The sequence below is a fragment of the Vollenhovia emeryi genome, unplaced genomic scaffold, assembly GCF_000949405.1.
Source record: "Vollenhovia emeryi isolate VEMERY1.0 unplaced genomic scaffold, V.emery_V1.0 DF939145.1, whole genome shotgun sequence".
NCBI classification, from domain to species: Eukaryota; Metazoa; Arthropoda; class Insecta; order Hymenoptera; family Formicidae; genus Vollenhovia; species Vollenhovia emeryi.
The window spans coordinates 79,795-105,868 of record NW_011967221.1 but is presented as its reverse complement, the minus strand read 5'-3'; the positions used below and the strand labels follow the sequence as shown (position 1 = coordinate 105,868).

General features: G+C 39.8%; 1 protein-coding gene across 4 annotated transcripts; it reads left to right on the top strand.

Moving 5' to 3' along the window:
* The first annotated feature begins 107 nt into the window (after positions 1-107).
* Positions 108-26,074, top strand: LOC105566277 (kinesin-like protein KIF13B). Of its 4 annotated transcripts, none has more exons than XM_012020161.1 (29): positions 108-404; positions 2,511-2,598; positions 6,795-6,958; positions 7,269-7,537; positions 7,612-7,859; positions 7,937-8,054; positions 8,148-8,360; positions 8,437-8,694; positions 8,779-9,028; positions 9,149-9,291; positions 9,353-9,700; positions 10,020-10,181; positions 10,244-10,769; positions 10,868-11,092; positions 11,173-11,439; positions 11,535-11,717; positions 11,808-11,999; positions 12,062-12,355; positions 12,433-12,575; positions 12,918-13,083; positions 14,672-14,689; positions 16,800-16,874; positions 17,689-17,840; positions 18,000-18,333; positions 18,405-18,625; positions 18,701-18,884; positions 18,989-19,189; positions 19,276-19,452; positions 19,520-26,074. In XM_012020161.1, the coding sequence occupies exons 1-29, from the start codon at positions 350-352 to the stop codon at positions 19,606-19,608; spliced, it is 5,763 nt and encodes a 1,920-aa protein (XP_011875551.1). In that variant the 5' UTR covers positions 108-349; the 3' UTR covers positions 19,609-26,074. The 4 variants fall into 4 exon arrangements, with proteins under 4 accessions (XP_011875551.1, XP_011875550.1, XP_011875552.1 ...); XM_012020160.1 differs by having other exon boundaries at positions 10,005-10,181; XM_012020162.1 differs by lacking the exon at positions 14,672-14,689 and having other exon boundaries at positions 10,005-10,181.

Here is a 26,074-nt window from a genome sequence, read left to right as displayed (position 1 = left end):
GCTGGGTTGAAAGCGTGACGTCATTCGCGAATGAGATCGCGAGCGTTCCTAACGGCAATCGTGGAAAACACGCTCATTCGATAGCCTCGATAGCCTGGATGACTGTCGTTGTCTAGCGCCGACGACAGGCTCGAAGCAATATGGCGAAGTGTGTCACGGGAGGCTCGGTGTAGACGCAGTGTCGTTCCTAGGATGACAGGTTCGCGGTATGGGTTGAGAATAATGTAGCGGGGAATAATGTACGAATCGTGCGAGAGTAGACGTAATCACGTGCAGGTGTAATCGCGCCGAACGGTTTATCGTGATATCGTGTGATAGCGAGTGCGCGCGTTACCGGTGTGCAAAAGTCATGGCTACGGATAAAATAAAGGTTGCCGTACGGGTCCGGCCGTTTAATCGCAGAGGTATGTATACTCGTCGCTTTACTGCCTCCAATGGAGCTTCGCCCCGCCTCGCATCTCGTTCCGTCCCGTCTCGCGTCGCGTCGCCTCGCCTCGCCTCGCGTCGCCTATGTTTTCGCCTCGCCTCGTTTTGTGCCAATTGAGCTTCGATTCTGTCGCGCGGGGCCCGCGAGCTGCCACTCTCTCTCGTCATCTCATCGTCAGTCATCGATGGTGTCGCGAGCAACATGATACTTGACGTTTACACATTTGCCAATAAACGTAACGAAATGGAAGACGTAGAAAAAATGCATCTTTTGACACGGCGCGAGAGCTCGCTGTCGCGCAACCGAGTGACATTAGTCCGACGACCTTGGAATATCGATCCGATCGGAGAAACGTGGGATATCTTCGATCGAGGATTCCTTCTCCAATGGCGCAAGGTCGAGGATCGTTGCTCGCGTTGACGTAACCGGAAAGAGGATTTTCCAATAGGTCGTCAAACAGTTTAGCGCTTACGCGACGCGTTCGATTCATTGTCAGATTCCCTCTCGAAATTACACGTGTGCGCGCGCGCCTTTGTTATTATCCGGAATAATAACTTGTACGTCATTGTGTCATCTGCGTAACACCTGCGAATCGAGTCGAGTTTTTTTTTAACGAAGCCAACGTGGCGAGGAGCGAAAACGCGATTCTCCACACGATAAGGTTGCATAATTTTCCCTCTCTTTTCCGCATGTTAACATGTCAAACTTTCGCGCTTGTAAGATTTAATTTACACGACGCAACGTAGCGTTTAACAGCAACTATCGAATTTGTAACTTTTCGCAGGTGTCTCTTCTTGGCGATATTCTGCTAGAGTCTAGAATTATTTGTAAATGACGTTGCGTAAATTACAACTACGTGTATACGTTTACGTTGAAAGTAATAATGACAAAGTCGACGTGAAAAGTCTAGTAATTGATACTTGTTTTCTAGAAAGTCGGGCACTTTCGAGTCGTCTTCTTCACCCTCTCCCGAGATAGAAGGCGCAATTGCAAACTGCAAATATCAAGCATTGCCCTAGCACTTTCTTAAAGCGACGTTCGATGTACTTGTCAACTTGTTACAGCATGTAACGTCGCGCTTGGGCGTACAAAGAAGCTATTGCCATTTGCTTTCTACCTACTTTTATGAGTCATCATCCCCTTTCTTAACCGATCCGTAACCGCAGAGCCTTCCATAACGATTTCATATTGTATCTTATATCAAGCGAATGTAATTGAGCCGTCGCTTTGATCCTTGGCGAGATCGCTCTGTATCGTCCAAATTATTTTATCTCGCGTGAGATAATGCTGCAACGACATCGAGAAATTTATTGGAGAAAGTGCACAGAGAGAGAGAAACGGTCTCTAGAGTAAACTGACCCGATTAGAAGACTATTTTGACGAGAAACAAGCACTGCACTTTCATTTTCACACAAGTATTTCAGCTTGACAATTGAAAAGTAGAGGAAATTACGATATTCTTACGTAGACTTTATATACATAGTTGAGAGATAAATGAGAAAGAGCTTTCGTATCTCGTCTGTGCGCACGAAAGTGAAAAGTCTTTTATACTTGTTGAGTTTGTGTCTCTGATCTATCAGCTATTTGACAACTGTCGATTCGGAAGGATCTCGCTACTGGCGCGTTTATCCTACGATATCGAGAAAAGAATCGGATCTCTCTCAGCGCTTTTTTTTTGTTCAAAGAATGAGAGAAAAAAGATGGTATCTTTATAAGAAACAGTGCGACTAATTCAACTTAATTATTATTTATCTCTGCAATTTTTTTCACGCTTGTCTTTTCCTTTGACGATAAATGTAATCGATACCATTCCAGTCGATATAATTATGATTGATATAATAGCACAGCCTCATTTTACAATATTACCAAAACTTGATAACTGCAGTGGATCGTTTCGTTGTGTATGCAACTGATTAACTAGGCTGATCAATTTGATACAATTTTTCAGCAATTTTTCCAAAATGAAAAACAATGCTTGTGAGGCTGGCGTATCGTATCGGGGATTGAATATTGAGAGCTTCGTTCTTAAAAGTTGTCAGTAAGCTAGATCGTTGATTAAAGTGATCTTTTTTTCTCGTTACAGAGCTGGAACTCTGTACGCAATGCGTCGTCGAGATGACCGGCCAACAAACTATCTTGCACCATCCCACCACGATGGACAAGATCGATCGGTGAGCAATTTTTTTCTTACTTGCTTGGGTCACGTTCTCAGGCTCGCTGTCATCAGGGCTTCTGTGTCCACGATTGTTTCCCGTATGATATTTTATTTCTATAATGGCCAGCAGATATATCGTCGAGGGGTGCAACGTACTCGATTCAACGAGCAGCGTAGCGTACGATGTTATTTTAAAGAAAATGTTTGGTGAAAAAAGACTTTTCATATCACAAAAGTCTACTATTTGATAACGTCGATAGCGTGTTCGCGCCAGATAATTAAAGCATATATCCTTATCGCGTTTCGCAGATAACATTGTCGTTTCTCCGTCACTCGGCGAGTGGATACGACACTTTGGCATAGCGTTAAATAAATCCGAATCGCTGTGTTTACCAGACTTGTATCTTGATGATATGTAAACTCGGATACAGCTCAATCGAGTCTACTGAATGAGGTGATGAAAACTGTCCGCGTCGCTTTACTCTGTCTTCCGACAGACATACACACCTCACGCGTACAAGGGCTCGAAATTGAATTTTGCGAATCTATGTTTCGTGTTGCCAGAGTCGCGCGCGACGTTTTTACGAGTGTATTACACGATCGATGAAATGTCACGCTATTTTTACGACACGATGACTCGCGATGGCGATATCGTCTTATGTATGTAGGGAAAACTCGCGACTTTTGTTCTTTATACGCGGATTTTTATTCCTTCTCTCTTTGCTTCAGGTGATGTAACGGCGCGTTCTATGCGCGAGTTACGCACGTGCCGCTGAATCGATAAAAGGTCGCGGCGTATATCTCGTATGATCGAAATCGATAAAATTCTATTTCGTCCACGCGTATCGATGTCGCACGCAGATTGAAACGTGAAAGCGAAAATGAGAGATGAATGAGTCTTTTCCGAGATGGTCGCCTCGCAATGCAGCGATGATATTTCCCATGAAAAACTCAACTGAACTGAACTGAACAATCATATCGTAGTACTTGTAGTTGGTAATTATATTATGAAAGAAATGTCAAGTACCACAACTAATCGGTTGTTGCATCCTGCAATACCGATAGAACGTTGCTTTTTATCTCCTTCCTCGTTTCCCACACCTACGTACGAACCGGACACACCCGAGTTCTCTACGATTTCAACTTATCACGACGTGATTATCGGATTATTCATCGATAACAGATATTTACTTTTCTTTTCCCCAACCATCTTGAATATTTCCATTTATCTGTTTGTCTGTGATTGGCTCAATTAATTTCGATATCTTTTTCGCGTTGTTGAATTTTGTTACACGTACTTGGGCGTTTATGGCGGTATCGTGCCAATAACGTCGCCTTTATTACTTGGATATGCTCGATGGAGCATACCTAGCTGCAAGTCCTTGCGTGGAAACGTGCCAACGGCATTTTCGATGCTTTCATCTCTGTTCTCGCGAGCTGTCTCCAACTTTTTACGAGTTGTTCTCATCCATTCGTACACGTTACATTCTTTCCAAGTGTTGCCCAATGAGATGAAATTCGACTTTGCTTCATCCAAGTACTGAGAACTGAAAAACAGTGATGGTTATAACATTTTTCCTCGTTTTTAACTTTTAGTCTTTCTTACAGTAACCATTACGTACCACTATAGTAAGCATTCTCCCAGTAATCAGTACGGATTTTACAATAACTATTACGGATTCTACAGTAATGAATATTGTAGATCAACTGATTGACTGTTACTTACTAATCCAGTATTGAATCAGTACTGTATTTCCACAATCATTACGATAAAAACCAGTAATGGTTTTGGTACAAGATTTTATTGAAAATAAAAAAACTTTTCCAATAGTTTTTTCCCTAATTCTTTTATATGTGGGATTCGAACCTAAGATTTCGGATTACTAGCCTAGTACGCTAACGCTGAGCTAACTATTTATATATGTTTTTTCTACCCTACTGTTAGGCTACATATGATTTACATATTATTTTAATGCTGGTGGTCAACAGTAATGGTTACGGAATTGCACATCACTCAATAATAAAATTGTTCAGTAATCATGTTTTCTTTAATACAATATCGCTTACAACTTTAGTCGTTTATTGTATTTTTCAGCGGACATTACTTTTTTTTAAGTAAGCATTTGCGTATTAAGATTAAAAGTTGAGAGTGAGCAAAAATTCAGGGACTATTACTGTTTTTCGATTCTCAGTGTAGAAAAGCACCCAGACTCGTGAGGGGGATCCAGAGAGATACGAGGCGCGAGACGCGAGACGCGATCGATCAGTTTCCTAGAGTCGAGGACAGGGGCTCGCGCTATACGTTTGAGAGAAGACCAGAGCGAGTTGACACGCGTGTCAAGTACTGTAAGATATGAAAAGTAGAGCGAACTCTACTCGGTAGTTGGAAAAGTACTAGTGTATGCAGCCTCTTAATCACACACTTGCCTCCATGAAATTTTGACACATCATTATTATTATAATCGTAATTGACCGACATTAAAGATTTCTTCGTCAACGTGAATGTGCATGAAGAATGGAATCACCATCGCACCAAGGTCTTCGCCTCGTCCTTGCGTATCTATCCATCTGGAACGTATTAAACACCTGCTTTTATACGCCGGTAGGATATTATAGCCTAGTAAGAACGTTCCAACTACGTTATTTCGAAGCTGTAGACTCTATGCATAAAGTTAATGTGACATAAATAGGAATATTAACTAGCGCGGAAAATGTATGTATATCCCTTTTCAAAATACCTGCTACTCTCTGCCTCTTAATCGATATCACCTCAAGTAGCAATTAGCAATCTATGCTCTTTTCACCGCACTTGTTCCGTTGTCTCTTCCCTATTTTCTCCCGAAGAGACCAACTTGTGTCTCATGCGTGACCAGCTTGCGTTAATAGAAACGTGGCGAATTTGGAATCAAGACTCGATTTCTAGTGGCGTAAGAACACGCCGTGGGAATATAGGAATATAGGTCAGGAAATCTGTATACCTTGGCTGTTGCGCAACGGGTTGTCGACCACACACGCAGGTGTGTTAGTTGGCGCGAGGGGGGAGAAAAAATGGGAGCTTTTCGTTTGGATCGGTCACGCTCGATATGCTACTTTCATACATTAGTGAATGCGACAAAGCAAAAAGAGGATACGTCCTCGTATACGGTATACCGTATATATTGACATAATTGAAATCGATTTACCTCTACGTAGGCATTTGGTACGAAACAAAACGATTACGAATCGCGCACATTGGAAACGTCCGTTGCACCAATCAGTTGGATAAAAGCCATTGTCCGGTAGAAATGGATGCAACATACATAGGATATCATTTGCAAATGCAGCCTCGAGAATGCCAAGTACTTGGGCGAATTCTGCCGCGCGGTTAGACCAAGTTATTTTCGTTTCTCTCCGGTCCGTAAAGCGATCAAGTCTTTCAGCTTGCGGCGAAACGGCCGAATAACTTGACGCTGAATGCGTCCCCCTATCCATGGTCAGGAAATCCCGGTGCCGACTTGAATTAACACACAAAGGGAGATTTTCCTACATCTTTCTTTCATTTCATGGCCACGTGATGACAGATGAAGCTAAAATCGCGCCTTTGTCCTCGGCGCTTTTGCATCGTTCGTACAGTAACGTGCAATAACCCGAGTATCACGCGGATATACACTCGGCCTACTATACTTAATCCGTAATGCTCGAGCGCTGCGTAGAGACGGAATATCGTCATCTATCGATCGTCGTTGAGTGAAACTGGAGCTAAATACGATCGATGCAAGTCAATGTCTTTGACTTGACCACTGCGACTCGCGTGCGCGCACGCTGCGCGCCGAGGTACTTTCGTCACTCTGATTGCGTTGCCTTTTGACATTTTTTCCAAAGCACCTATGTTTCCCGTCTTACGGTAACGATCGAGCTACTTGAAGAAGACCACGTGGCGTGGCCCACGTGGTAAACCCACGCGCAACATTGCTGAGATCGCAGAGCCTGTTGTTTCGCGTGTCGAAGGCCACTCGTGTATCCTAATCTCCAAGGAGCGATCTCGTCGTCTCACGCGATCGAGCGCTCGGCTACCAAGTCGGCAAGTCCTGCACCGCGCAGTTGACCATCTTTCGCGACGGTGTCTGAAACTCGCTGCCGAGGTGCTTCGATCAGCCGAATTAGCTAATGTATCAGTAATCATTATTTGTCTGTCAACATACATGCAAATTGAAATCCTAATGAAAATTGCAGGAACAAGCCCAAGACTTTCGCTTTCGATCACTGCTTTTATTCCCTGGATCCTGGACTGGACGCTTTTGCGAGTCAAGATGTCGTCTTCGACGCCCTGGGTCGTGACATTTTGGACAATGCGTTTCAGGGTTACAACGCCTGTATATTCGCATACGGACAAACCGGTATGACATATCCGCGTCGAGAGACGCCTGTTATACGCGTTAGAAAGGATAGGATTAATGAGCGCAGCATGAACGGATCAACGTAACGCGGCAAATAACGCGATTAATCGGCTCGGTCGTCACCGCAAAGCGGCCACGGAGCAAGACATTGACCCATGAGGCAGAGCGAGACAATAATAAGCTCTCCCCGCGTCGATACGCACGACACACACGCGCACAGTATCGAAACTTTGATTTTTCTGCCAAAATGTAATCGCGTTATTACAAAACATTTGCAAAGGGAAGAGAAATGCATGGCTTGCCCTTACAGGCTCTGGCAAGTCTTACACGATGATGGGCAGTGGCGACAACAAAGGGATAATACCACGATTGTGCGACAATCTCTTTGACTTGATAGCGAAGCAACAAAGTTCGGAGCTCACTTACAAAGTCGAAGTCTCGTACATGGAGATCTATAATGAAAAAGTGCACGATCTTCTGGATCCGAAGCCAAACAAGCAATCGCTCAAGGTCCGAGAGCACAATGTCTTGGGGCCCTACGTCGACGGGCTGAGTCAGCTGGCGGTTACTTCTTTCCAGGTGACCCTTCTTCCCCCCTCCTTTCTCTCGCTGTCGCAGCAATTCCCCTTTATTGGCGAAACGTTTAACTCTAGGACATTGACAACCTCATGGCGGAGGGCAACAAATCGCGAACGGTCGCAGCGACAAACATGAACTCCGAGAGCTCTCGTTCGCACGCTGTATTCTCGGTGATTCTCACGCAGACTCTAACGGACTCGAAGAGCGGGGTCAGCGGGGAAAAGGTCTCGCGGATGAGTTTGGTAGATTTAGCTGGGAGCGAAAGGGCTGTGAAAACTGGAGCAGTGGGTGATAGACTTAAAGAAGGAAGCAATATTAACAAGTAATTACCTTTCTACGCCCGTAGTCTTCTTATCTTCCGTTTGCGTCAACATCGCGGTAATAAGCGTCGATTTCTAGGTCTTTAACGACGTTGGGTCTAGTCATTTCAAAGTTGGCGGATCAAAATTCCGGCAGCAATAAGAAAAAGGACAATTTTGTGCCCTATAGAGATTCTGTTCTTACGTGGCTCTTGAAGGTACGTTACTTTTCACGTTTGTAACAGGACGCTTTAAGATAGATGCTCTCGCATCGGTTATCGCATGTGTATATATACTTTGGAAACTTTCAGGATAATCTTGGTGGCAATAGCAAAACTGTCATGGTAGCCACAATATCGCCAGCTGCCGACAATTACGAAGAAACGCTCTCGACTCTACGGTATGCCGACAGAGCAAAGAGGATAGTCAATCACGCTGTCGTTAACGAGGATCCGAATGCTAGAATTATTCGCGAACTCAGACAAGAGGTGGAAACCTTAAAGGAAATGTTGTTACATGCCACAGTAAGAGTTACCTTACCTATCTGGTATAGTTAAGTAATTGTTTAAGTGATTACAACTTGATTTCGATTGGGCTCAGGGATCGATTGTCGGCCAACAACGCACAGACATCACGGAAAAATTATCTCAATCGGAACGACTAATGAAGGAAATGTCACAGACGTGGGAAGAGAAATTGGTGAAAACCGAGAGACTACAACACGAAAGGCAGCAGGCTTTGGAAAAAATGGGAATAAGCGTACAAGCGTCTGGTATTCAAGTAGAGAAGAGCAAGTACTATCTGGTTAATTTGAACGATGATCCAAGCTTGAACGAACTATTGGTTTATTACCTCAAGGTACTTTTACTCTCCCAAATATCTCTTTCCATTTCTACGTGTCTCTACGTGTATCGCGCATCTCTCTGTGTGTGTGTGTTTCAGGAAAGGACCCTCGTAGGTGGTCGTTCAGCCAAAAGGGAACAGGATATTCAATTGCACGGCTTGGGTATTCTACCGGAACACTGCGTTATCACGATAGAAGAATCAGGCTTGTACATGATACCGTTAAATGGTGCTCGATGTTTCGTCAACGGTACACAAGTTGTAAACAAGACCCTGCTACAGCATGGCGATAGAATCGTTTGGGGAAATCATCATTTCTTCAGAGTCAACTGTCCAAGAAGTGCTACAGGTGCGACTCAATTTTATTATTAGTATTATATTGATTACAAGATAAAACATCAATTTCGCAAAGTAATTGAGAGTAAAAATCTCTCTCTCTGTACCATTTGTATTTTTGTTCCGTCTGCAGCAATCAACAGCGAGCCGCAAACTCCTGCACAAAACATTGACTACAACTTTGCCAGGGAAGAACTTATGCTTAATGAACTTTCCAACGATCCGATTCAGAGAGCTATAGCGAGACTGGAGAAGCAGCACGAGGAAGATAAGCAGGTATGTGTTTTAACAAACATTGTAATAATACCTTTTCACTAACTACGCACATGTTTGAAAGGTTGCACTCGAGAAGCAGAGACAAGAGTACGAACGACAGTTTCAACAATTGCGTAATATACTATCTCCCTCTACACCATATTCGCCTTACGTACCTTACGATCCTCTGAGAGGTAGCCAAAGTGGAAAGCTTCCGGCTTGCACACCAACGACGCAAATGCGCGTTGAAAAGTGGGCCCAAGAACGAGATGAGATGTTTAAACGCAGTTTGGGTCAATTGAAGACGGATATCCTAAAAGCTAATGCATTGGTACAAGAGGCTAATGTACTAGCCGAGGAGATGGGCAAACAAACCAAGTTTAGCGTCACCCTGCAAATTCCTCCGAATAATCTAAGCCCGAATAGGAAGGTAAAATAATGAAGGATTGTATACCGTTTTAACATCGTACTTTTATCATGTTTTCTGTGAGCACTTAAAATTTCTTGTTTCAATTTACTAAGTCATCTGATTTCTAATAATCGTATAATTAGTCGTCATTAGTTTATCACTCTTTTATTGGTTTACTTATTATACTTGCACCCGTATTATATTGCAGTTAATATTAATGGCACATTATATTTATCCTAATTTTTCTTTCTTTTTTCTATTTTACGTTTTATTCTTTGTTCATTTATTTATTTTTTCTCATTTCTTCGCACTCTTCGATATGTAGAGTGTATTCTTTCAGCGGGGCGCGTTTGTCAGTGAGCCCGCAATTTTAGTGAAGAGGACGAATATGGGAAGTCAAGTTTGGTCCATGGAAAAGCTAGAAAATAAATTAGTCGATATGCGAGACATGTACGAGGAAAGAAAAGATCCTCACAACTGTCAACGATTACCTGCAATTAAGGTATAATATGCTTTTTATTCTTCAAGTATTTCAACAGCGAAATTACTTTCATTTTCTTATAGGACGAAGTACCAGGGAAAACACAAGATCCGTTTTACGAATCCCAAGAAAATCACAATCTTATCGGAGTTGCAAATATTTTCTTAGAAGTGTTATTCCACGATGTACGGTTAGATTATCATACCCCGATTATTAGTCAGCAAGGAGAAGTCGCTGGTCGACTGCAGGTTGAAATAAGTCGCATATCCGGGCAATTTCCTCAAGATCGGATTTGCGAGGCTGCTTCGGAGTCTTCCGCGGACTCGACGTCCTCCGAAGCTGAAGATTATTCCGGAGGATCTAGCCACATCACCTGTCGTGTAACGATAAAGCAAGCCACCGGATTACCACTCTCGTTAAGTCATTTTGTCTTTTGTCAATACATGTTTTGGAATCATCCAGAACCGATAGTGGTTCCGCCTATGGTAAATGCCGAGTTACCCAACTCGAATTGCACCGCTGGACAGAGGGATTCCTTGACGTTCAAGTTTGATGATACAAGGGATTTCGCCGTAGCCATTACGGAGGAATTTATGGAACACGCCGCTGGTAGGAATTTATTGCGCTTCTATCTGTGCTTAATTTTTTTTAACGCGTCTAGCGATTATATTATTCATGCTTGCTCATCGTGTCTTTTTACTTGCTAGAAGGGGCATTGAGTATAGAAGTATGGGGCCATCGTAGCGCAGGCTTTTCACGTAGTAAACCTGGATGGGAAGTGGAACAGCAACAATTGGCGAAAGCTAGATCGCTCGCTGACCGTTGGTCCGAATTAACGCGAAAAATTGAACTATGGGTGGAGATACAAGAGCTCAACGAGCAGGGGGAATACTCATCTGTTGAAGTTGCAGTGAAGCAAGACACATGTACAGGTGAGAATCTACTCGTCTCTCGGAAGCCGTCATCACGGGCTCTCGTCTATTTTGCAGTAATCATTTCTTCATTTCTTTAGGTGGTATTTATCAACTCCGGCAAGGCCAACAACGTCGCATACAGGTTCGAGTGAAACCAGTACAAAATTCTGGAACTTTACCGATCATCTGCCAATCGATATTAAACATAGCCGTTGGGAGCGTATCGGTACGTAACCGATTGCAAATTCCGTTAGATAGCTACCAAGACGAGGACTTGAGTATATTGAGAGACAAATGGAGTGATGCTCTAATGAGAAGACGACAGTACCTTGATCAACAAATTCAGAAACTCATCAATAAACAAGGTAACGAAAGATTTATCAGTATTTTTCTGTTTAATAATAATGTTATCACTTTGTCTCTTCCGTACATTACTATATCCGTTTGCTTATTTGTACAGACAAAACGGAACAAGACATGGAGCGAGAACAAAGTCTCGTGGATCAGTGGGTCAGTCTTACGGAGGAACGGAACGCCGTTCTGGTTCCCGCGGCGGGTTCAGGTATTCCTGGTGCTCCTGCCGACTGGACTCCTCCTGCGGGGATGGAGCCGCATATTCCCGTACTATTCCTTGATCTCAATGGTATTGTCAAAGAAATACCTCGTTTTCAACGTGTTGTATCAATGTGCATGATTTGTTTATTAATGCATTTACTTTGGCTAAATATTATAGCCGATGATCTCTCAACGCATCAGTCGGGAGAAGAAGTATCGGTGACAGGATTAAATTCAATCCTACCTAAGGAACATGGAAACAAATTTTATAATCTGCCTATAATTCGACATTTAGAAAAAGACGTATGTGCCATTGCCGCGTGGGATTCTAGTATACACGATAACGTGCATCTGAACAGAGTGACCGATGGTAATTATTCTTTACGTTTCACCAAGCAAGTAGCAATTGTAACGCCGTGCGCTTGTTTTTAGCCAACGAAAGAGTCTTTCTAATTTTGAAGACCACCGTTCGCCTGTCGCATCCAGCACCAATGGACCTTGTGCTGCGTAAAAGATTAGCTTTAAACATATACAAGAGGCAAAGCATTACAGATAGATTTTTCAAGAGAATCATTCGAACTGACTGCTTGGCGCAAACCGGCGTCACTTACGAAGTAGTTTCCAACATACCAAAGGCGAGCGAAGAGCTGGAAGATCGCGAGAGCTTGGCGCAGATTGCTGCTAGCGGGGAAGATAATAGTTTATGCGACGGAGAGACTTACATAGGTAAATTATGAAATAACATTGGTGATTATCTCGTTAAAGTGCATCAATTGTATTAATCTTTCGTATTATCTCTATAGAAAAATATACTCGCGGTGTGTCCGCCGTCGAAAGTATATTAACATTGGACCGATTACGACAGAGCGTTGCTATAAAAGAATTGTTACAAGCGCAGGGACAACCATTAATGCGCAAGACTGCGAGTGTTCCGAACTTCTCTCAGGTACTCTTTCCTTCTATTTCTATCCACTATTCCCTTCGGAATTTTCGACAGAAAAGTGCTTTACTGTTAATTTTCTATGTGTACATGTAACTTATTTTTCTCTCTCTACAAAATTTCCATTTGTTAATATTATTGCCTCGGTGAGAGCCCTCTTTCCCTACGTTGCGGGAATATCGAGCACAGCTCCTCTATCAAAACTTTACTCAAGTTTCGTTTCAACGTGAAAAGTTTTTTTCCTTCATTATTAGGCATGCAATTTTTTATGTATCTTTTATTCAATGTACAAATGTATCTGATTTGTCGAATAGAGAACTTTTAGATAGAATTTTTTGGGTTTTACAGATTATGAGATTCGATATGTCAATGGATTCGCTGAGTGTTACTCGTTCGGAGAGTGTGACAGATCTCAATATGGAAAATGGTCTTCCTCATCCGCGACGTGCATCTATAGGTCACACAAGAAATGACGAAAACTTTATATCTGCACCGCCAAAGCCATTTGGAATCGGTAAGCATATTCTCTCTATTCAAAATATTAACGTGCAAATAACATTTAGTTATAGACATATGATTTCTATGATTTCTTAATTTTGTGTGTGTGTGTGTGTGTGTGTGTGTGTGTGTGTGCGCGCGTGTGTGCGTGCGTGCGTTATATACATCATATCTATGTATATATATTTTTTAATTATCAGACTTGTGCTGTTATGTCAAGCGGAGATGTAAAACGTTTTTTTTTGGTAATTTGTAAAATGTCACGCTCGTAAAACAAAATTATGAAATCATAGAAAGTAAAAAGTAGTGTGACACACAAGCTCCCCGTCATTCATAACACATTCATTTATGCAATCATTCATAACCATTGATAGTAATCCATTTCATGTCAAGTATGAGATACATTTTCAAGATATGCTACATATAATATAACAAGAGAAATATATTTCGAAGAAAAGTGATTTTTGTGAAAATAATCTCTGCTGGATTTAGAAATGGTATTCTACGCCTGATAGAAAATCGATAGGTTTTAACCAAAATTTCTGTTCGATTTCGACTACTTATATGCAAACTCGTCGTATATTGAATGCAATATTTAGTTTGCTTAAGTCACTCATTAAACTCTTAAATTAATGGCTTTATTAAATTTAATAGCATCGTGTTTAGGGATTTTTTAGTCTTTAGGTTAAAATTTTAAGTTAAAGTCACACACTTTTCTCTCCACCGCCTTAATCTGCTTCATCGAGATTTATTCAATGAAAAATCAACATTTTGTTTCTGAAATGTGGCTTATGCAATGTTTTCGATATTTCACTTTGGCTATGACGATCATTTTATATTCCACCCTAGTTTTGATCGTCCCAAGCTCCACCGTTACTCTTCGTTTGGTATAGAACCTGTTGATTTTGAATAATAAAAGTACGTTCTGTCCATCTCTTTTTAATTGAAATTCATATATCATCCATCACTAGTGTGTACCCTTTATACGTGTCTACGACTTCTGTTCTCTTGGCATCTTGGATAAAATTGTCAAGTCCATCAAGTTGTGAAACTTAACAAAACACGCACGATAAATGAATTGTGCCGAAAGGATTAGTGACACTACGAAAGGGTACCCTTTCCCATCATCTAAGATAATTGACAACCTCGCCACTTGAGAATATTTAAATATTTCCATTTCATTCGTAGTAATTATATTATACTACATATTGTGGAATCTTATATTATTATAATTCCAGCTTCTCTCTGTCACCAAGCTATGTTCAACTTGACTTGATTCTGAATTTAATGATAAATAGAATTTTACGGAAACGTGTTCCCCGCCAAACAGAGATCGTAATCGTATCGATCTAAATTCAATTTTCATCTTGTTATCACTTGATAACGAAGAGAGTTGAGCATGGTAAAGTCTACTTTCTCAGATTTGCCCTAGTGTTAGCAGCTACATTTAAGTACGCTCTACCACTTATTACAATCAAATGAAACACTAACAAACCTTAAATAACGAACCCTACAGCAAAATTAATGAATAATGTATGCAACTAATCTGTTCCTCTGTTTAACACTACGTCTACTACTTCTACAACTATTTCGGCCCACGCAAGGCTCCATTCTGAACTCAGGTAAAATGGAGTCTTGATTTGATATTTAATTGATGCCACACAGGCAATGACAATTAGTACATATGTCTCGTGAGTGGTTGAGTCTGTCTGTCTTTTTGTTTCCAAGTTTGCCTTAGTACATCCGAGACGTTATTCGCGATAGTAATGTTGACAGAACGGGAATGCGTTTTGACAATCAGTATATGTTCCCTCGTAAGCGTCATTTATTCACTACCAGTTGGTTCAGTTGGATCAAAACAAGTTTTGCCCGTCATGCCGTCATGTCGCGGAGATTTACAATTTGAATCTGCTAATCTTTTTTCGATTTTAATCGAATGCAATTTCATTATGTGATCGTTATATTTCAGTATGTTTAGTTTGCATGCATATAGAATGCATTTCTTGTGTGCCTAGCATATTAGCAAGTTTGTTCATTGAACTGTTTACTTCTCTTATTTATCTTATTTTTATGTAACTATTTGATATACATTATTGTTCACGGTTAACGTGCAAAACAACATACCAGTGACCAGTTATGTGTGTGCGCGCGCGCGCGCGCGCGTGTGTGTGTGTGTAACATGCGAAACCAAGTTTCGCGTAACGCACTGGCTTACACACACTGCACACACGCGCACAGACACACACACATACACACATATACACGTCCAGTGTCGTCGCACCGTTTATACCAAACTCATCGCATAGAAATCATTTTCATTTCCATGTATCTATTTTCATAATTCGTACCAAGATTCGTATGATTTTTAAAACCTTGTTTCTAATAAATGTTCAGATCAATCAAGATGATTTCTATAATCCTTAATGATTTGTTAAATGTATACATATATTTGTTTGCATTTAACAAATTAATTAAAACATGTAAAGTAATAAAAAAAAAGATTAAACTATCGCATATACATGGAAATTGCTGCGATATTTCAATCTTTATTATACATACTTGTGAATGTGCCATTGAGAACGATACTCTAGATAGAGTGTAGAAAATTTATTCCAACACACATATGTGTATATAAATATTTTTTATAGTTGATACGTTTTAAGAGGATTATTCTCTCTGTGTTTGAACATGATATGTATAATATATATTTCCGTCTAAATATCTAAATTTCCATTACTATGTTTATGCAGCGCAATGAAACAGTTATGAATTAGAAGATGAAGATCGATATAAAGAGACAGAATAAACCTCCTGTATGTATAAGCAGGAAATGTATGGGAGCAAAGGAGAGAAAGAGGGGGGGGGGGGGTCAACGTTCTATACTTTCGAAAGAAATCACACAATAACACGACAAATCTTTCCGTTGTTTTTCTTACAAAAAAGGAGATTCGGTTTAAAGTCAAAGATACATTCTATAAATGTGAAAATAATCGTAAACAAAAGTATGGAACAAACGTAACGATTAATTACACATATGGCACTGTATGATTTAAACATAGTACAGCAGCGGTGTCATTATAAAATTATCGTTTACAATATTACACTATTAACAAAATAATAATAATAGCAAAATTATAATAATAATATATTAAAATTTAAAACCATATATAATTTTTACGATATAATATAACAAAGTATATCATTATCTTCGACTTTAAATTGATCATCTCTGAAAACACAGTCTTAAATTCATTATGTACATCATCGAAGTATGTAATGTTTATCATACATTATAAATTTATATTTATTATTTATTTACCATATAGATAGCAACGTTTAATATACATGACATATTTCGACAGTGTGCATTTTGAATAAATGTAATGGTGAGTTATTAAAATTATTACCGAAATGGAGCAGCGTAATGCAAAAGAAAATGAAGAGTGAGACTTACACGAAATGCTGTGTCATAAACATTGATGTTTCAATTAATTAATGGTATTGCGACATGACATACACACATAATGAAACGTTTTGTATTAGAATGCGCGTTAGACAATCTACATTATTTGTCTATTTGTCTCACCATCTAGTGTCTGTGGCCTGCAGGCATGATTTGTCAGTATATAAGTTCATAAGAGCTCACGCGAAGCTCTCCATTATGGGAAAAGTAGCGTTGACTACTCGAGTGTAGGGAAAAGAAGTGTAATCAGTGCATCTATCTCCTTTCAGCGAGACCAACTTTCCTGAATCTCAACCTGAATCTCAACTCATTGACACGTCTTCAACAATCTACCTCTGCCAAGTGTAGGTGACACTCGTCGTCGATAGTCCTTTCAAACTTTATTCTTTAACTCAACTTTAAGTCTGAATTATGACAGCAAGTTAGATTAGAATAATAGCAATTCAATTCTTATATAGTTTGAAAGGATGAATCCGGTCAACATGTTTGTAGTTTGTTTTGTTTCGACCATTATAGAAACTAGTGTAGTATATTGATGTACTATTTGGGTTTTGTTTTATTTTAAGTGTTTTTTATTTTAGATGGTTTGTGACCATAATCGCCATTGAATTGTTATTGCGCTTAAAGCGCAGTATGTATGTGTGTGTATACATACATACATATATATGTTCAATGTTTATTATTTACAGTTATCCCGATCACTATATAATTTGTTTCTTTATTTCAAATTATATATTCCACGCTATTGTCTGGATTATTACTTAATCTATTCATGATCTGCCGAGCTTAAGAATATTTATTCACACATGAATAAATAAAAAAAATATATAATTGGCAAATTAATGTCGTACGACAAATAAGCATGGAATATGTATAACTTTTTTGTTATTTTTAGGAAGCATGTGTAAGTGTACATCAGAACCGACCTGGCACTTTTCGATATACAACGTTTCTGTGATAAACCCGTCAATGTCCAATATAATATTTGTTAAAATAAGGATTGCTCGAACAAAAATAATTTATTTTGTAAAAGTAACAATAGGATAAACTTATTAGAATGGCCAGATCGGCCCTGATGCTTTACATTCTATAAACATACATATATAAAAGATGTTTCTCGTCAATCATGTATTATCAATTCAATTGTGTTGATCGTAGCGTCTCCAAACATGGTCAGCAGTAAATTGGGTCCTCGTATGACTACATTACACGAGGAAACATTAAACGTGGGAAATCAAGCGTCTACTCCTATCAATGACGATGATGAGGAGAAGAGCGACGCTGATTATTCTGAGTATGAGGCATATCAGGTAGCGTATATTCTGAATTAAAAGTATTTATCTAAAAGAATAAATAAATAAATGTATATTTTATAAATGACGATACTTGTGGATTATTACGTCAATTCGTTGATGCGAGTCTGCAGCGGAGTCAGCAACTTTGTAATAAAAGTGCGTATTTGTACTCAGGCTCCACCGAAACCGGTAAAGCCGCTAACTTCCTCACGCACGTTGGATTCTCTGGTCGAACTACAGTCGACCAAGATCAATACGCCAAGTATGAGTAGCAGCGGGTACGGTTCTCAGGCTGTTTCGACGACAAATCTGACATCGGAAGATTCTATTTCTATCAAATCCATCAGTGTGGATGAGACTCCAGATCTCGAATATCGTAATGTTCTTGATAGCAAGAAACCCGAGAAAATGGACAGTTCCCTCGTGGAGGAAACGCCGGAGGAGTATTTGAGCGAAGTAAACTCCGCATTGGACAACTTGAACATTTCGCAAAGCACTTGCACAGAGGGTTAGTTACTAGGAAAAGTCCTATGCTACGATTATTCTGTTGCAAGTGTTTAATAGTTTTTTGTCTTGTAGAACACACTAGGAAAAATCTGGAAGAAATGGGAACATACGTGGATACCGATGTCGAAAGTCCAGTCTCTTCTACAAAGAGTGAAAGCGAAACTAACAGCAACATGTTTCACGTCGAGACTCAAAGGAAAAACGAGATGGAGATCAGCCAGACGTCCAATTCGGGAGACGATAGTCCCATGGAGGGGACTTCGATCGTACACACCAAACTGCCACCTGGCAAGGTGAGTGTCATATACTTAGCATAATGAGAGAAAAAGAGACTGTGCAAGTAGTTGAATTCATATTTAATTAATCAGGTCGTGAGAAGAAGAAAGACTTCTAACGGTACAGGAAGGCCTACCAGTTCGCAGCACAGAGCTTCGTTTCCTATGGTCCGTCCACAACTTTCTGAGAGCAAGGCTGCAGTACACTTGGAGCAAACGTTACAACCTAACATGCCGTATGAAAATGGCGACAATAGCTCTTCGGAGAGAATCGATGGTACTGCTAATTCAAGCAATTAGTTTTGGCAATTTCTCGCATATCTTTCGAAGACACGGCGTTATATTTCTTATGCAACCCTAAAAAGAATATATTTTTTGCAGCGGATGACGTTAGTGATAAAAGTTCAGCGTTTGGTTCGAGGCACGACTTAACTCGTGTGGAAGCTCCTTTACTAGACTGGATCGTTGTTGGTGAATCAGTTTTGGTGCGTCCTTATAGTTATTCCGGAGTTATAGCATACGTCGGCCCCACAGAATTTGCACCGGGAACCTGGATAGGAGTTGAACTTGATGCTCCGACTGGTACAAAAAATCTCCCTTCTCTCTTCATACTTTATCTAGGTTTTCCAAGTAGATGTTAAATGCCTGCCCGTACTTGATTGTTATAGGCAAGAACGATGGTGCTGTCAATGGCCATAGGTATTTCACATGCCGATCCAAATGTGGTATATTTGTTAAAATGGATAAGTTAATTCAAGACAGACGAGGAAGAGCACTTAGAAGCTACACCAAGCAAGAATCCACGCCAGCACCATCCACATCAATGCGCAGGAGTATTAGCAAAGGTAATTACCGGTTACCTCATTATTGCGTGAAGAAATGAGAATTGACTGCAACAATATTGTCTTTCAGGCGAAGGGTTACATTCCTTGCACCGAAGTCGCAGTCGAGGGGAAGGCCTCTCTACAACAGGTACACGTTCTTTTCCACGCGGCAAGTAAACGGATCACACACTGCTTCACCATTACTTCGTGTTAATAAGAGCCACAACATAAATATCCTAAACATGCTACATGCCTATATGATATATGTAGCGGCAATGTTTCAGTCCTTTAGACATTAGGGCAGCTATCGATTATTGAAATTACCATAAAGTAATCTTTGAAATATTAAGTCATTAATGTGTACTACGCACGAAGCATGGGATATTTTCGACTTGTCATATCCTATGAGAAGCGTACATCCACTTGGCTACTTGGCTAGGGGGTAGAAAAGTAGGAGGGTATGGGGAGGGGGAGGGGGAGTAGCATAATTGACCCGTGCATAATACATGTCGCCATGTATCGAAAGTCAGTGTTGCGACGCTTATTGACTTACGAGCATTCCACAAGTTTATTTTAACGACCACGTCAAATTACGAACCATTGTGTTTTACGAGGAAGGCACAATATACTTTACGATTTAATTGTACATTCTAAACTAATCAAAAGTCAGCAGGACATCTTTCCTTTTACTCTCGACTTACGTCAGTCTGAAAATACACGATAACTGCAATTTGATGTACATATTTCACGTAATGGTATTTTGTATTTATAAAATCGGTCCGTGTCGACACGATAGACGCGACATGCCGATAATAATAATATACCGAATTTAATCTTGGCGTTTTTACAAATCATTGGACGAAACACTTTCCAAAATTACCACATGGTAATTTATAGGCCCGGAAACGTGCCCAATGAAAGGAGAAATGTCGACAAACATTTTGCATACATATTATATTTTACCGCGTTATGCAGATTATTTAAAGATTTTATATATATACAATTGTTTCATATATTGTATTTTTTTAGCGCGATTTGTTAAGTTCCTTTTTATTGTAATATACATCTCTTGTCACCGTTATCCCATCACGTGAACATGACACGCCTTAATTTATAATATAGTATACTGCATTCTAGCTGCGTATTGCATTTTTGGGGATTGCAAAGTGGTTCTTAATATTAATTGTTTTAAGGGACAAATTGCAAGTCCAAAGATACAATGTTCGATAGAGTTGCAATATTAAGTTGGTTAGGTAGCCTTAGGTAGTAGAAACTAAATAGACGAGCTTGTTCCATCGTATCAGTTGCGTAAAGCTACGTTCATCTAGCTCTTACATAGATACATACTTGGGTTGCCCACGTTGTATATCGCTTTATTCACGCACAGCATGGATGTTATAAAGCGGACAATTAACATTTCGTATTCCGTAACGTGATTTAACGCTTACGTTAACGAATATATGTCTTTCACTTGGGGGTATTAACACTTGCTTCATTTCAAATGCCATTACATACATACGTAATCACAATCTTGCGTGAAATCAAACGGCGAAAAACTACTATATTTTTCTCTTACTTGACGAGATATATAGATTGTGTCGTAAAGGAATACGAAAAAGACAAAAAGTAAGCAATTAACATTTAAGATAACTCGTACATTCGCCCAAATTGTGAAAACAGCTCCTGTCCAATTAGAACAATACTTATATTATCAATAATGAGTATATTACTGTATGTGTAATATTTATGGAATATAATAATAATAATTATAATAATAATTATAATAATTATAATAATCGCTGCGGCGCAACGTTTCCTTATCGTAGTAGACAATCTCTCTCCGGTTTTATGTACGTAAATAACAATTACCTCTGCGAGAAGGAAACCTTGCAACCAGCGGCATCTGTCCATTTTTAGTAATCGAGAGATTGTTGAGGAAGAAACAGAAATTAAAGAGTCCACGTGTCACAGTGATACTACACGCCTGCCCGGCATAACGTTAATAAATTCTGCAAGTATTGATCATTACCGCGCGTCTTCGGTTCTCGATATAATCGACACTTGCATTTCTCTTTCGATGCATTCAAACTCGTATATTATCCGTAAAGCAAGATTTACTCTTGCTCTCTCTACTTTACGAACGCTGACAGTGTTGGATACACAGGGGGAGAGTGACTTGAAAAACTTGACGAAATCATACACGACTTTCGTTGTGTACCTCGAGAAAATTACCGATTCTTGAATAGTGTTTCTCTGAATTCCTTGTAACTTGTAAATCATTGTATCCAGAGTAATACTATTCTTTTCTGCAACACAAACACGCAGAGAGACAACACGGAAGAAAATGTAAATTAAACAGACATTGAGAGAGAGAGAGAGCATGGACGATAGTCTCGAAACAAGAATTTTTTTCAATGTGTGGTCGATGTTTATTATTATTTAAATTGTTATTTCCTCGTGTTGTTCGAGAAACTGCAGCGGAGCAGAGAGAGAGAGAGAGCTTACGCAGCCTATTCCATCCCGCAATAAGACAATGTCCATTTTTACCGCGTTGCAATTGTCTAAAGATAATCGTTCACGCTATACTTTGTACCCTAAATGATTCTAGAATATATTTTCGACCAATCGGTTTTACGAGTGTCTCTAGAAGATTTCCGAGTTTAACATTATCCGCGATCGCTGCGAATGACACGATCCACGTTCCAAAGGGTCGCGGACGGGAGGGTCCATCATTTAAACCGAGTCTCCTAACTATGGCTGTGAAACCGATATTTTGCTGTTCACGCTGCTCCCTCGTTTTCATCCTCGTGTCCAAGTGTCCACGAGCATCGAATATTATCGAATGTATATCGCGGCCCCGTTAAGAAAAATACCAAGTATCGAGTACCGAAACTGCGAAACCAAAACGTTTCTCAAACGTTTCATCGCTGATTAAGTAAAACCTGTTAATCTAAATCTGCTCGTCGACGCGATCGTCGACGGCGGAAACGCGCCTTTAACGAAGGGTTCAGCTCGAGCAGTTTATTTTCGATCGCGCTTTTCCGTGACACGCGAGCAAAAAGTATATAAAGCACAAAGAACAAATACAGGGATCGCATCGAGACAAGACGATCGAGGAGCATTTTTACAACAAAAGGATTAATATGACAACTTTAGTAATGTAATTTTATCTCGTTTCTTTTGTCAGTTTTTCAGTTCAAGAAAGAAACTTTCTCTCACACCAGTCTCGTAACATTTTTTGTCCAATAACATTAATAACTGCTCGCGCTTATTTGATCGGGCTTATTCGATCAAGCGCGACTACGCTTTCCCATAAAATTCTCTGTCTAGCTTTGTCGCTGGAGCGATCCGTTCCTCGAAAGTATCTTGTCGACCGCGTTTCCGCGTTTGTTAGCGGCCACGCTTCATAATCGTCAATTAAACGAAAAAGTGCGAGAGTACGTATAATATTGAATTCGGAACTCTTCTAAACCATCGTCGCGGTGAGACCGTTCGAACGGTCTCGCGCTAATGTAAAACCTACACGTGTATATGTACAACGTAAGCCTCAAGATTGGTGGTTATATTTTAATGTAATGTATAAAAAGGGGAAAGAGCAAAAGAAAAAAAAAAGAGAGGAAAATAACAGATAAAGTATGCGTGCGGAGATATAAAGTGACAAAACCCTCGTATTCGTCCTCGTACGTTTATCATACTGACACAATACTGTAAGAATACAATAATGTAAGGAAAATTAGCAAGGTGAGCACGTGCTTTGTCTCTCCTCCTCATTTATTCTAGCCGCGTTAAGTAGATACTGTATTTATCACGCGACGACACTGTACACACGGTTAGGTTCACGACAGCTTTCACGCGTTTAACTTGATGTGATTAAATAGGAATGTCAACGACGGCTGTTCATCTGTTGAAAACCTAAGCCGTTCACTCTCGCTAGAAACATTGGTATCCGTTTGATCCATCCCGACTTAAATAGGCAAGTTTTGTTTTCTCTTCCCTGAGTCTCCTTTGTTTTATCTTTGTATTATATTATATTTCGAGAAGCTTGACGAGAGGAATCAGCCTTGTACGGTGTGAATCAAACGGACACACTCTAAACCTGCGAATCCTCGAATCGATCCTGTTTCCGTCTACTTCGCCAAACATATGTATCGCGACACAGGAGAAGCGGGAGAAGCGGGAGAAACGGGAGAAAAAGATTTGGCACAAGAGCGATGCGAAATCATCGGCAGCGAAAGGTGCGACGTAGATAGTTTCAGTCGATCGGCGATTCGGTCGATGCTAGTAAAGCTGTAAGTGTAAAGCTTCTACCGGAGATAACGAAATGATACAGTCGATACTAGATAATAAGAGTTTCGGAAATTCTCTGTAGATCGATAGGATGCGCCGTGTCGTTTGATCTGGTTGTAGATAACCGGAAATAGGAAAGCCTATTTTTGCATCGTGTGATTAAAGACAAAAAAAAGGTATCTAGCCGGTTTGTATTCACCGAATATATACATTTGGATGGGGTGTTGTATAAAGCCCCAAACTATACAAAAATAACTTGTAGAATGTTGACTGTCAATGATTCGTATAACAGTGACTCATATAACTCATTAATAAGTATGCTTATTACCTACATATTTGTTGATATATTTCTTGACAGGCTCTCACGCAGCCTGCCAAGAATCCCGCGTAACTTGTCTCATTTTGTACCCTGTTATTATTTGAATAAGGATCTCTTACAATTTACATTGCGTAACGTACAAATTAGAGCTGCTCTAAAACACCTGAAATGATGAAATTAGTCAGTTGTGTTGTACAATACGAGAAGCGATTTAACCGGAATATCTGGCAGGTATTTACGATGTAACGGAATGATCGTCCTCGAGTATCACAGTTGTATAATTGTTAAGGTAGCTACTTGTACTCTCTCGTACACTTGATCGACATGAAAAGCGGTACGCACGGGAAAACGCGAGAGGAATCCTCGTAAAATTTCTAAATGTACCTCGGATGAAAGGGTCCTTTCAAAATTGTACAGCTGCACGAGCGAGCAGCTGTGCGGAGAATCGAACAGGTTCACGCGTGTCAACACGAGTACGTGACGTTTATTTCTATTCCGACATTACGCCTAGCGATATATTGTCGCGATTCAGCACGAAATTTCAATATTTAGCGATTCAACTAGCAAGTACTTGAGTGTGCACTTGGTGTTTACTTCTCTGAATATTTCTGCTACAGAAATTGATATCCTTATTAATTTTCCCTCGTGTTCTCGTACGATTTTCTGCCAAAGTATGAAGCGCGGTGCGTGACTCAAGTGTAAATGATATATTTTCACGAGATGACAACATTTCTTTCGTCTCACGCAATGAAATGAATAAACATTGACAATTTACATACGACGACGTGAATCTGAGAGAGAGCTAAGTTTCGTAGGCTCGGATTAAGGTGTACGACTAGCTCGTTTCGAGACATTTCCTCCAAAAAATATTGCCATTTGGTTAGAGGCGCGCGTTTAGCAGGATTAAACGAAAGATATATCATCCTTGCGTGTCACACTAGGGGCGTAGATATGCACATCCAGTCACACGCGTACGCACTAGGGGCATGCCTGCTTTAGCGGCACTCGAAAGAAAGAAAATCTAACTAGCGAGTATATTCCATGTAATTTTTCTTCTAATTCAAATGAATGCTATTCATCTTCTTTTGTAGCTGCAGTAAGCGTTGCTACTCGAGCGATTACCATTGCCGCGCATCCTTTGCCGCGAAAGCAAGAATGTACTTTTCGATCTCGTAGGCCAGGAGCTAATTATTATTAACGAAGAATAGAACTGTGTCAAGTCAAATCAAGGGATGATTATTGTGTAATAGTATTATTTTATAAGCAGTCAATAATATTAATATCTCCATTGAAGTAAGCTAAACACCGTATCACCTCTTTTTCCGAAATCCTCCCGTTTGTCGAAAAAAAGTCGTATATTTATTTCGTAAGCTCGTTTACCTCTCTTGTTAAATACCGCGATACATGCATATAGAAGCTGAGATACAAGTATCACTTAAACAATAAGGTGTGTACATTTTAATTTTTATGAATATAATAAAAATATTATTTAATGTTCTAAATGTGTGCGTCATCGATCGGATTTTACTTGCTGGAATTGCTTGCGATTCCGCAAACTTGTGTTCCGCTCATAATTACAACAATTTCCTTCTAATATCTTCATTTTTGCATTTATTATATGTATATTTTGTCATCTTTCATCAGAAAGAATACTATCTATCGAGAGTAAGTTACGATATTTTTTCGTCACGTCCATTTATTATTCACCAATTATTTCAAGGAGAAATTCTATCTATTTACCTTTCAGAGCAAAGTGTGATATTCGCATTAACAAGTAAGTTATACACATAAGAACAAAGTTTGTTAAACGCCAAGTTGTCGATTAATTGATTATTTGCACCATTTAATTTTAGTTAAAAATATGTACGTTCGTACAAATTTGTTTAATTATTATCATCATCATCATCATCATCGTCGTCGTCGTCGTTATTATTATTGTTGTTGCTGTTATTGTTTATCATTATTACATGTTCTACATTTTGCGCTTCGTTTTATGTACGTTTCGATATGTGTGATAATAAATAACTTTCAGGAAGC